Source organism: Pararge aegeria, chromosome 27 (assembly GCF_905163445.1).
Source record: "Pararge aegeria chromosome 27, ilParAegt1.1, whole genome shotgun sequence".
NCBI lineage: Eukaryota > Metazoa > Arthropoda > Insecta > Lepidoptera > Nymphalidae > Pararge > Pararge aegeria.
In genome coordinates this window covers 1,210,707-1,223,397 of record NC_053206.1, presented here as the reverse complement: position 1 = coordinate 1,223,397, position 12,691 = coordinate 1,210,707, and the positions used below count along the sequence as shown (strand labels likewise).

The following is a 12,691-nucleotide window of genomic DNA, read 5'->3' as shown; positions in this document are numbered from 1 at the left end:
TTAATTCCACCAATCCGCATTGGGCCAGCGTGGTGGAATACAGCCTTAACCCTTCTCACAATTAATTGATATCGTGTTACTGTTTTCAGGTTAATCTAGAATACCTGGCCCGTGTGGTGTTCACTGGTGACATTCTACACCCAGATTCTGTGGTGGGCACGGACAGTCACACCACCATGATCAATGGCTTGGGTGTAGTCGGGTGGGGTGTCGGTGGTAGGTAGATTTTATTTATTTTTAAGTGGGAGGTCCTGAGTTCAATCCAGAGGCAATTTGGGAATTTATAATCTCTAAATTTTCTATGGTATGGTCTGGTGGCTTCGACCATGGCTAGTTACCACCTTACCGACAACGAATTGCGGAACGACGCCGCGTAAAAACCGTTTAGGAGTACAGGTTTAATATAACTGCTATGCTTCTACAGGTTAGGCCGTTACCATCTTAGTATGGAGGGTAGAGGTAAGGAGAGTCATCTGTGTATATGAAAAAGTGTCGTCAAAATGTATTAAATTAGGATGGCGCCACATTTGCATCAGGGTAACTCTTAAAAGAAGCGCCAAATATAAATATTGTTAGAGTAGGCTTTAAAAATAAACAAGGAAGTATGGAGATACAAGGAAGTAAAAAAGTTATATTTACCACAATATTTTGTACAACGTAAGTTGTTGAAATTCTCAATAATTAACTACTTTAGTCGATAATGACATTAAATTTTTTAACTCGGCATACTTCAATTCATCTACGATTGCTACATTCATACCATACCCTGTGCATCCACCAGCGCCATTGTGGAGGATTTTTGAACTGTTATTTGGCGCAACAACTGGACACTTTTTCAACTTTTCTCCCATATAAGATGACTCTCCTTACCTCTACCCTCCATACATCTTAGCTAACTTATTATAAAAAAAAAAAATAGGCTAAGGTGTGTCCAGCTGAAGACAAATGTACTAGGACATCATGTGTGCAGAGGAAGTTATTTAATCTATACCCTCTAACAGTTTAGTCTGTTACCATCTTAGCTAGCTTGTATAAATTCATGTCCTCACGTAAATTTTCCAGCTGTGGGAATTGAACCTTTGACTCGGAAAGCAGGGGCGCTGCAGTTCAGGTTGCATTCAAGGGCTAAATTGTAGTCGAAAGAAAAAAAAAAATTTTGAAAAATAAATTATTTTCGCAGGTATCGAAGCGGAAGCCGTGATGCTGGGTCAAGCGATAAGCATGCTTTTACCCAAAGTGGTGGGGTACAAACTTGTGGGGGAGCTGGACCCCCTAACAACCTCCACTGACCTGGTGCTCACTATTACCAAGGTATGTTACCTAACCGGGCATCGAACCTCGCACAGACATGCATTCTTGCTTAAAAGATCTACCAGGATATCATAACTACATAAGAGCTAGTTAGGGTGCAATTTTTCAAATTACATAAAAGTTGAAGTCAAGTCAAATATTTCTTTACTCAAAGAGGCACATAGATGGCACTTTTGAATCATACATTACATATTGTAAAATATAAAATAGAAGTGGGTTGATGGCGTAAACTAAATTCGTCCACTTAAAACTAAAACTAAAGCTACGAGGGTTCCAAACGCGACCTGGTCTAAGATGACCCCCACAACAAACTTAGCCGGTTTTTTTTTTCTTATCACCACCACCACCGTCACCACCATCTCACAATGTCATTTAAAATTATTAGAAAAGAAGCTTTAGTTTTAAGTTTACGAATGTGGTTATCGCCATCATCTCACTACCGTGTAATTGAACACATCAAAAGTGCAACCTATGGGCCTACTTGAATAAAGATATTTTTGACTTTGACTTTGACTTTTATGGGTACTAGGATGACTGATGAATAATTATATGAATAATATACATATATACTTAAAATATATAGATAAACATCCATACACTGAAAAACATTCATGTTCTTCACACAAACATTGTCCAGTTGTGGGAATCGAACCCACGGCCCTGGCTCAGAAAGCAGGGTCGCTGCCCACTGCGCTAATCGGCCGTCCATTTATATATACTATAAATATACATGTTTAGTCACAATCTATGATGAGCAAATTTAAATTTCACACAAAAATCAATTTCATAATAGCTAATTGAAATTATTGACATTTTTATTATATTCAGTCGACATTTTATATTAAATAAATATACTACGACGCCATTTAGCCCCAAAGTAAGCGTGGCTTGTATATTTATGATCTATTAAATTCGCAAAAAATCTTCAAATGTCGACTATACAACGTATAACGTAATTACGATATACTATTCAAGGGTGCAAAGGCATAACCATTTAAAATATTAAACCAAATGAAGCATGTTTATTTATCCATAAAAACTAATTCAAAACATTATAAGTGTTTACTTGTGACAACCCTATTGAAGATAAAAGATCGACACGCGCATAGTACCTACGCTACGCGACGTGTACCAAATAAAGTGACAGGAGGCACATGATTTTACTTTTGCATGCGATGTTAGGTTGTATGTGATTCCTTTCAGTAAAAACTATGGCAGCGGTTTACTCAAAAACTATATATAACTATATATGTGGATATAAACAGTCGACTTACAAGAAATGGTCATAAATTAGTGACATCTGCATATTGTCTGCGAAAGGTGCAGAAGTCATTTGTGGGACGGAGTATACGCTTTTATAATATGATTCCTAAGGTAATTTTGGACCTACCAATGCATAAGTTTAAAGAATGTGTTAAAACACATTTATTACAGCGAGGTTATTATACAATTGATGAATTTCTTAATGACAAGGTTGCTTGGAAGCATCCGGCTCCGCTTTCATCTCTCACAAGATAGAAAAATGAATTTTGAAATGTAAAATGTAAATTGTTAATGTTGGAAAAGAGCAACTGCTGAGTTTCTTGCCGGCTTCTTCTCGGTAGAATCTGCCTTCCGAACCGGTGGTAGAGTCACTACACACAGACATACTTGACGTTTCAAAAGTGCTTATATTAGGACTACTTGAAATAAATGAATTTTGAATTTTTATATAAAACTATATATAAGTCTCAGAGACAGTACATAATGTACCTGTAAAGTGTCTGAAGTATTATTTCGGTTTTCATTTACACGTTGTATAATAAAAATGTCATTAATTTCACTCTATCTATATTTCCTGTTGCCCTGTTTATAGCAGTTGGTTTTGTACAAACCATTAAGCTCGGTTAATTAAAGTTATAAAAAAAAAAACTATTGTCACCAGCACCTCCGCTCCCTTGGCGTGGTGGGTAAATTCGTGGAGTTCTTCGGCCCAGGCGTGGGCGCACTCAGCATAGCGGACAGAGCCACGGTCGCTAACATGTGCCCAGAGTTCGGTGCTACGGTTGCACATTTCCCCGTCGACGAGCGATCCTTGCAGTACTTGAGTCAAACCAGTATGTTTTCTTTCATGAGATCAACCCATTGCCGGCCCACTAAAACGCACGGGTCTTTACCCACAGTTAAAAGTGTTTAATCTGCAGTCCACCACGCTGGCCCAGTGCGGATAGGCGGGCTACAAACACCTCTGAGAACATTATGGAGAACTCTTAGGCATGCTGGTTTCTTCGCGATGTTTTCCTTCACAAGTGGTATTTAATTACTTAAAACGCACATAAGAGGTTTGCTGCTTTCCGCTGAGGAGTTCTGTCCTCTATCTCCAACCACATTCATCAGATCTACACAAAGATTAGGAAAAATTAAACATATATTACAACCTCTATAGTACAAAAATAATTATTTAAATCGGTTATAATTTTTCGGAGTTATGGTGTAAAATCGTCAAACACTTTCATCCCCTCTTCCAAAGGAACCGAGCTTAATGTCGGGATAAAAAGTATCCTATATTACTTCTAACACATCCAAGAATATGTGTACAAAGTTTCATGAGGATCGGTTGAGTAGTTTTTTCATGAAAGCGTAACAAACAAATTTACATTGACATTTATAATATTAGTAGGGATTAGTAGGGATTGACACACCAAGAAAAAAAAACTAAATCCTAAACAGAAAGTTATTACCATTCAAAAAAAGTGTAAAATACCTCTCATTAACGAACCCAAAACCTTTATATAACAGCATTGCAACAGTGCTGCTTAGCGGCAGAAATAAGCATGGTAGTAGTACTTTCCCCGGACGAGCTCTGTCACAAAAATCTCTACTACTACTACAATATGATTTAAGGAGTAGCAGTATAAACTGGGTTAATATAAAGAAATACCAGAGCATTGTGGCTGGCTAAGAAGTACCAGGGTGTAATGAATGGCTAAGAGGTATTCTTGTACCTGGTATGATCTGAAAAATTACCAGATTATCATCTCCCCAGACGAGCTCTGTCACAAAAAGCTCTACTACCACTACAATATGATTAAATGAGTGCCAGAGAGATAAACTGGCTAAATATAAAGAAGTACCAGGGTGTAATGAATGGCTAAGAGGTACTCTGGTATCTAGTATGATCTGTAAAGAACAAGATTATCACTTCCCCGGATGAGCTCTTTGCCAAAAAGCTCTAACAATGTTTTCATAATTGCATAACTGTTTTCAGACCGATCAGCTGAAAAAATCAAAATCATCGAGGAGTATCTGAGAGCTACAAAACAGTTCAGAGACTACAGCAATCAAAGCCAAGATCCCATCTTCTCGGAGGTGAGTCTTTTAACTAAATGCTGAGTTTTCTGCCAGGTTCTCCTCAGTAGAATCTACCTTTTAAACTGGTTATGAATATATCATTAACTAATTAACTAATGAAAAAAAAAAAATAATGAAAAGCTTTGAACAACATCTTAAGAAGGTTTTGCTTGGTTGTTAGATCAAGGGTTGGATACAGAAGGTTAGTCCTTGAAACGGCGCGTATTGTGACGAGGTTCCTTACTCTGGAGCCCTGACCGCCGGTTGCATTCAAAAGCCCCGCAAGGAGTGGGGATGTTTTTTCTTATAATTTTTTAATAGTTTTTTATTTTTTTAAGCATTGTTAGGAATTAAAAAAAAAATTGAAATCTATAAATTATAGTGTTAAAAATGATAATAGTAATAATATAACAACATTTAAAAGAAATTGGAACGTGAAAGTCCACCAATTCGCACTAGGCTGGATTGGTGGATAACGGCCTTAACCCCTTTTCTTTACAACCCGTGGAGGAGAACCGTGCCCTGTTTTTGGCTGATAATGGGTTGATATGATGATGATGATGATGAACCATTCATTCACAATATTTAATCTCTTCAACCTTCCAGGTGGTAGAACTGGATCTATCGACCGTTGTGACGTCAGTCAGCGGACCGAAGAGGCCCCAGGACCGTGTCTCCGTGTCCGTCATGAAGAAGGATTTCTCAGAGTGTCTCACTAACAAGGTATGGACTTTTAATACAGTTGCATATTTTAATAAATTTAATAAATAATAATAATAAATAAATAATAATCTATATATATAAAAGAGGATGTTTGTATATATGTCATCGATAAACTCAGAAACTATTTGACCGATCATTATGAAAATTGGTATGCTTATGTATTTTTTCACGGAGAAGGTTTATATGCTATGCCCATTGATGTAAGTCCCCACCAGGCGGCGCTGTCAAGTATCGACTTCCGCCCCGTTCAACCGATTGTAATAAAAATTGGTATGACCATGTATTTTTCCACGGAGAAAACGAACATGCTATGTCCATTGATGTAACTCCCCACCAGGCGGCGCTGTCAAGTATCGACTTCCGCCCCGTTCAACCGATTGTCATAAAAATTGGTATGACCATGTATTTTTCCACGGAGAAAACGAACATGATATGTCCATTGATGTAACTCAATTTTATATGCGGCAATGAATGCAATAAAATGTTTTCTCATTAAATTCAATGAGTTATTTTACAACTTATATTAAATAAGAAAATAAAAGAAATAACTAACCTTCTTTTGTAAACAAAAAAATATAATTTATTTAAAAAGCAAATCAGCTAACTTCAAATATATCATTTGTTATTGAAAATAAAAATAAAGCAAAAAAATAACTTATAATTATTATTTTAAAATAACATGATCATGTACTAAAAAAATTGATTTGTAATTTTAATTGTAAGTGTAATTTAATGAAAGTCAATAATACTCTTAATTAGTAAGTATACTCGAGACTTTAATAATAATAAATAGTTAATTTAAATTGTAAATAGAAAAGAATTAACTAATTAATTATTTATGTAAATAGATAAAACAGGTGCTACACAAATAATAATATTTACAATGCCACGGAAAAAATCAAATATCGGAAGATCAAAGAGAAATACGAAGCAACAGGCAACCAGAAGAACTACAGAAACACCGCAACAAAAAAAAAAAAAAGGTTAAAATCAAACAGACTTCGAGCTTCGTCTTTGAGAGCTAATGAAACAGATAGTGAACGTGTTGTTCGAGTTACAGACCTACGATCAAGAGCGTCTTCATCAAGAGCTGCCGAAAAACCTGACGAACGAGCTCAACGTTTGGATGATCAAAGATTAAGACAAAATCAGTTAAGAACTAAAACCGATCTTAATAAAGCAGCCTTTAATTACGATAAGAAATATGATTACAAGATCCATCCCGATGTAGTCATTGGTTCAATGAATGTGGTATGTCCGCATTGTCGCGCTAAGAAGTTTCAAAAAGAAACTGCCGGTTTGTGTTGCTCCAACGGAAAAGTTCATTTACCACCACTGGTTGAACCACCAGAACCTCTTCTTACCTACGTATCTGGAACTACTAAGGAGTCTAAACATTTTCTTCAGCATATTAGAAAATACAACTCCTGTTTTCAAATAACATCGTTTGTAGCAACAAATATTGTAAAAACTAATCATTTTATGCCCACATTTAAAGTGCAAGGACAAGTATACCATCAAATTGGTTCACTTCTCCCAGTACCTGAAGAAAATCCCCAATTTTTGCAAATTTATTTCATGGACAACGTAGAAAAAGAGATTGACCGACGATGCATGTTCAGTACGGCAACTAACCGGGAAATTATTACTAAATTACGGATTATGCTTCATGAAAATAATTGTTTGATTAGAGATTTTAAATCTGCATTAGAAGGTGCGACAACAGATGATTTCAGGGTCATTATTAGAGCAGATAAAAAACCTTCGAATGAGCATGAAAGACGCTTTAATGCACCCGTGGCTTCTGAAGTCGCAGCTGTAATTGTTGGTACAGAAATTACAAAAAGAGATATTATTATCACTAAGCGAGATCAAACCAAGCAAAGTGTCAAATATATATCAATATAAGTAAAATTAATATAAAGTATTACAACGTAGGCGTCCGCTAGGAAAGGATTTTTTTAAATTCAATCAGGGTTAAATATGGGATGAAAGTTTGTAAAAAATTCTTCATTTATCAATTTATTTTTCAAGCTACATCAATTAAACTTTGATTTTAGGTTTTCGATTTATAATAAAGAAATACGTATTTCATAGGGGATCAAAATTTATATGAAAGTTTCTGATTTTCTAAGTAATTTCCGTTCATATTTTTCTATAAGCAGCAAGACCTTTTTTTAACCGTTTGTAGTAAATTTAACAAATCAAAAATAAAACTTAACGTGAGCGAAGCCGCGGGCAAAAGCTAGTAATAAATAAATAATAAATACTGGTAGTTTGTGTAACTTAAAAGTTAACTTTTCACACTAGTGCATTTTACTTTACACCCAGCCTGATACTCCGGAGGAGTCCTTTTCAAGTGTCTATATACTTGAACGTCAGGCCAAAAGGATCTTATTTATATATTGTAAAAGTTCAAATTTGCTTACAATTTTGCACCTAGGGCTTATGGCAGAATTTTTAAAAGTAAAAATAAGAAGTACAGTATTTGCAACTCTAATACGAGTACTCTTAGGTTTCACTTTGACGGTATAGAGTTTGATTTACGAAAGCGACTCCACGAGTGCGATCTAGCAAAAGATTGTAGTATTGCATTTGCATAAACATGTACTTTTAATATAATTATTTATGATAATAAATTTTTAATTCTCATTTAAGGGTACAATTCAAAACGAAAAAAAATTAATGACAACTAGCGATTGAATGCATTAAAAATTGCAAAAACAAAAATAAAATAAAATTGTAAATTGTAACTTCTCATATTGCGATTAAATCCGACCAAGTGTCTACTGAGTGAGTGACAACTGTCACTGACAAACATCTTGTGTAGAAAAAAACAACAGATTCTTGATGCTTCTTCTTAGTAATGGAGTGTCCGTTACAGTGATAGTAAACACTACACCCAGTGACAGGACAATATAAACGTGTCTACTGAGTGAGTGACAACTGTCACTGACAAACATCTTGTGTAGAAAAAACCAAAAAAGTTTCTTGATGCTTCTTCTTAGTTATGGAGTGTCCGTTACAGTGATAGTAATCACTACACCCAGTGACAGGACAATATAAACGTGTCTACTGAGTGAGTGACAACTGTCACTGACAAACATCTTGTGTAAAAAAAACAAAAAAGTTTCTTGATGCTTCTTCTTTGTTATGGAGTGTCCGTTACAGTGATAGTAATCACTAAACCCAGTGACAGGACAATATAAACGTCTACTGAGTGAGTGACAACCGTCACTGACAAACATCTTGTGTGGAAAAAAACAACAGTTTCTTGATGCTTCTTCTTAGTAATGGAGTGTCCGTTACAGTGATAGTAATCACTAAACCCAGTGACAGGACAATATAAACGTGTCTACTGAGTGTGTGACAACTGTCACTGACAAACGTCTTGCTTAGTTTGCGTTTCTTGATGCTTGTTCTTAGTAATGGAGTGTCTATTGCATCGATAGTAATCACTACACCCAGTGACAGAACAATATTAACGTGTCTTCTGAGTGAGTGACAACTGTCAACGATAAAGACCTTGTGTACAAACAAATAAAACAGTTTCTTGATGCCATTTCTTAGTAACGGAGTGTCTAATGCATTGATAGTAATCACTACACCCAGTGACAGAACAGTATAAACGTGTCTACTGAGTGTGTGACAACTGTTAATGACAAACGTCTTGCTTAGGTTGCGTTTCATGATGCTTGTTCGTAGTTATGGAGTGTATATTGCATTGATAGTAATCACTACACCCAGTGACAGAACAATATTAACGTGTCTACTGAGTGAGTGACAACTGTCACTGACATATATCTTGTTTACAAACAAAGCAAATAGTTTCTTGATGCCACTTCTTAGTTATTGTGCTTCTTGTGGAATTATAGTAATCACTATATCATCTGACAGAACAATACAACGTATCTTCTGAGTGAGTGACAACTGTCAACGATAAAGACCTTGTGTACAAACAAATAAAACAGTTTCTTGATGCCATTTCTTAGTAACGGAGTGTCTAATACATTGATAGTAATCACTACACCTAGTGACAGGACAATATAAACGTGTCTACTGAGTGTGTGACAACTGTCACTGACAAACGTCTTGCTTTGGTTGCGTTTTTTGATGCTTGTTCTTACTAGTGCAGTGTCCATTGCATTGATAGTAATCACCACACCCAGTGGCAGAATAATATGAACGTGTCTACTGAGTGAGTGACAACTGTCACTGACAAACATCTTGTGTATAAAAAACAAAACAGTTTCTTGGTGATTTTTTTTGTGATGGAGTATATATTACATTGATAGTAATCACTACACCCAGTGACAGAACATTATTAACGTGTCTACTGAGCGAGTGACAACTGTCACTGACAAACTTCTTGTGATGTTTTTTTTCTTGATGCTAATTCTTTCTAGTGAAGTGCACATTGCAGTGATAGAACAATATCAACGTGTCTACTGAGTGAGTGAAAAATGTCACTGACAAGACATCGTGCATATTTCGTTTCTTGGTGCTATTTTCTATTTTTAAAACTATTTATTGACAAGAACACATTAGTATTTACTTCAGGTATAAGTATGTTTGTATGAAAAAACTACTTAACTTAAAATGTATTTTTTAATTAGGATAAGTGACATTAAAATATTTAACGTGCCAGTTCGTATTTAATATGCGATAATAATCACCAATGACAGTATCAGACGCCCAGTGACTGATTTATTTAAAGTCTATTGAGTGAATGACGATCAATGGAAATTTACCTCCTTTTCATGACAGGACTTGTCTGCTATGTGTTAATTTTCACCAGCGACAGGAATCAGACACCCAGTGACTGATTTATGACTAATCTACTGAGTGAGTGACAACTACCAATGGAGATTGTTCTTCTTTTCATTGCAGCACTTGTCTTCGTGATGGTAATGATCACCAGTGATAGTAATCAGACACCCAGTGACTGGTTTATGACTAGTCTACTGAGTGAGTGACAACTACCAATGGAGATTGTTCTTCTTTTCATTGCAGCACCTGTCTTCTTTGTTGTAATAATCACCAGTGACAGTAATCATACACCCAGTGACTGATTTATGACTAGTCTACTGAGTGAGTGACAACTACCAATGGAGATTGTTCTTCTTTTCATTGCAGCACTTTTATTATTTGTTGTAATAATAACCAGTGACAGTAATCATACACCCAGTGACTGATTTATGACTAATCTACTGAGTGAGTGACAACTACCAATGGAGATTGTGCTTCTTTTCATTGCAGCGCTTGTCTTATTTGTGTTAATAATCACCAGCGACAGTAATCAGACACCCAGTGACTGATTTATGACTAATCTTCTGAGTGAGTGACAACTACCAATGGAGATTGTTCTTCTTTTCATTGCAGCGCTTGTCTTCTTTGTGTTAATAATCACCAGCGACAGTAATCAGACACCCAGTGACTGATTTATGACTAATCTACTGAGTGAGTGACAACTACCAATGGAGATTGTTCTTCTTTTCATTGCAGCACCTGTCTTCTTTGTTGTAATAATCACCAGTGATAGTAATCATACACCCAGTGACTGATTTATGACTAGTCTTCTGAGTGAATGACAACTCCCAATGGAGATTGTTCTTCTTTTCATTGCAGCACTTTTCTTCTTTGTGGTAATAATCACCAGTGACAGTAATCATACACCCAGTGACTGATTTATGACTAGTCTACTGAGTGAGTGACAACTACCAATTTAGATTGTTCTTCTTTTCATTGCAGCACTTTTCTTCTTTGTGGTAATAATCACCAGTGACAGTAATCATACACCCAGTGACTGATTTATGACTAGTCTACTGAGTGAGTGACAACTTCCAATGGAGATTGTTCTTCTCTTCATTGCAGCACTTGTCTTATTGTTGATAATAATCATCAGTGACAGTATTCATACACCAAGTGATGGAATGAATTATTAACAGTCAGTGAGTGACAACGGCCATCGGAGAGTCCTCTTCATTATGTTTTAATGGTATTTGTCTATTCTGTCGATGTGATCATTAGCGATAGTAATCATATACCCAGTGACTGATTGATGACAAGCTACTGAGTGAATGATAACTTTTGCTAAAGAGAAAATGTTATTTCCTATCCCTATATACAATTTAAAAGAAATGTAACAGATATATAACTCAAATAAATACCACATAAAAAAGGCCAAATTAATATGAAGTATCTTTTGAAAGTAAGTGAATAACCGGTTTCTGCTGTGCCTGAAAACATAAATGTAGCCCTATATACACAAAACATAACAGCAATGTATAAATGACGCGATGGTGGTATCTTTAAGTGAGAACTGTCGAACACCCAGTGACAGAAATATGAAACTGTCTTCTGAGTGAGTGACTGCTGTCACTAAAAGATTGAATTCAGACCTGAATAAAATATAAAGGTTACAGTAATATTTAATTTTGCGAAGATAGTATCTATCAGTAATAACTGTCAAACACCCAGTGACAGAAGTTTGAAACTGTCAACTGAGTGAGTGACTGCTGTCACTTAAAGATCAAATTCGGCCCTAGATAAAATAAAAAAAATAGCAATATTTAATATCGTGAAGTTAGCACCTTTCAGTAATAACTGTCAAACAACCAGTGACAGAAATTTTAAACTGTCTACTGAGTGAGTGACTGCTGTCACTAAAATATTTAATTCGGCCCTAGATTAAAAAAAACAGCAATATTTAATGTAGTGAATGTTAGCACCTTTCAGTAATAACTGTCAAACACCCAGTGACAGAAATTTTAAACTGTCTACTGAGTGAGTGACTGCTGTCACTTAAAGATTAAATTCGGCCCTAGATAAAATAAAAAAAAATAGCAATATTTAATATCGTGAAGTTAGCACCTTTCAGTAATAACTGTCAAACACCCAGTGACAGAAATTTTAAACTGTCTACTGAGTGAGTGACTGCTGTCACTAAAAGATTAAATTCGGCCCTAGATAAAATAAAAAAAACAGCAATATTTAATATCGTGAAGTTAGCACCTTTCAGTAATAACTGTCAAACACCCAGTGACAGAAATTTTAAACTGTCTACTGAGTGAGTGACTGCTGTCACTAAAAGATTTAATTTGGCCCTATATAAAAAAAAACAGCAATATTTAATGTAGTGAAGTTAGCACCTTTCAGTTATAACTGTCAAACACCCAGTGACAGAAATTTGAAAATGTCTACTTGGTGAGTGACTGCTGTCACTAAAAGATTGAATTCGGACCTAGATAAAATAAAAAAAACAGCAATATTTAATGTCGTGAAGTTAGCACCTTTCAGTAATAACTGTCAAACACCCAGTGACAGA

The 12,691-nt window shown here is 35.6% G+C and overlaps 1 protein-coding gene across 1 annotated transcript in view; it reads left to right on the top strand.

Annotated features, from left to right (window-relative positions):
- Window positions 1-12,691, top strand: part of LOC120635654 (cytoplasmic aconitate hydratase-like) — a 91,715-nt gene that overhangs the window by 55,453 nt on the left and 23,571 nt on the right. Inside the window, exons 7-11 of the mRNA XM_039906711.1 lie at window positions 90-216; window positions 1,181-1,311; window positions 3,236-3,407; window positions 4,559-4,659; window positions 5,248-5,364. Coding sequence (XP_039762645.1) covers window positions 90-216; window positions 1,181-1,311; window positions 3,236-3,407; window positions 4,559-4,659; window positions 5,248-5,364 — 648 coding nt within the window. The remainder of the gene's footprint in view (window positions 1-89; window positions 217-1,180; window positions 1,312-3,235; window positions 3,408-4,558; window positions 4,660-5,247; window positions 5,365-12,691) is intronic.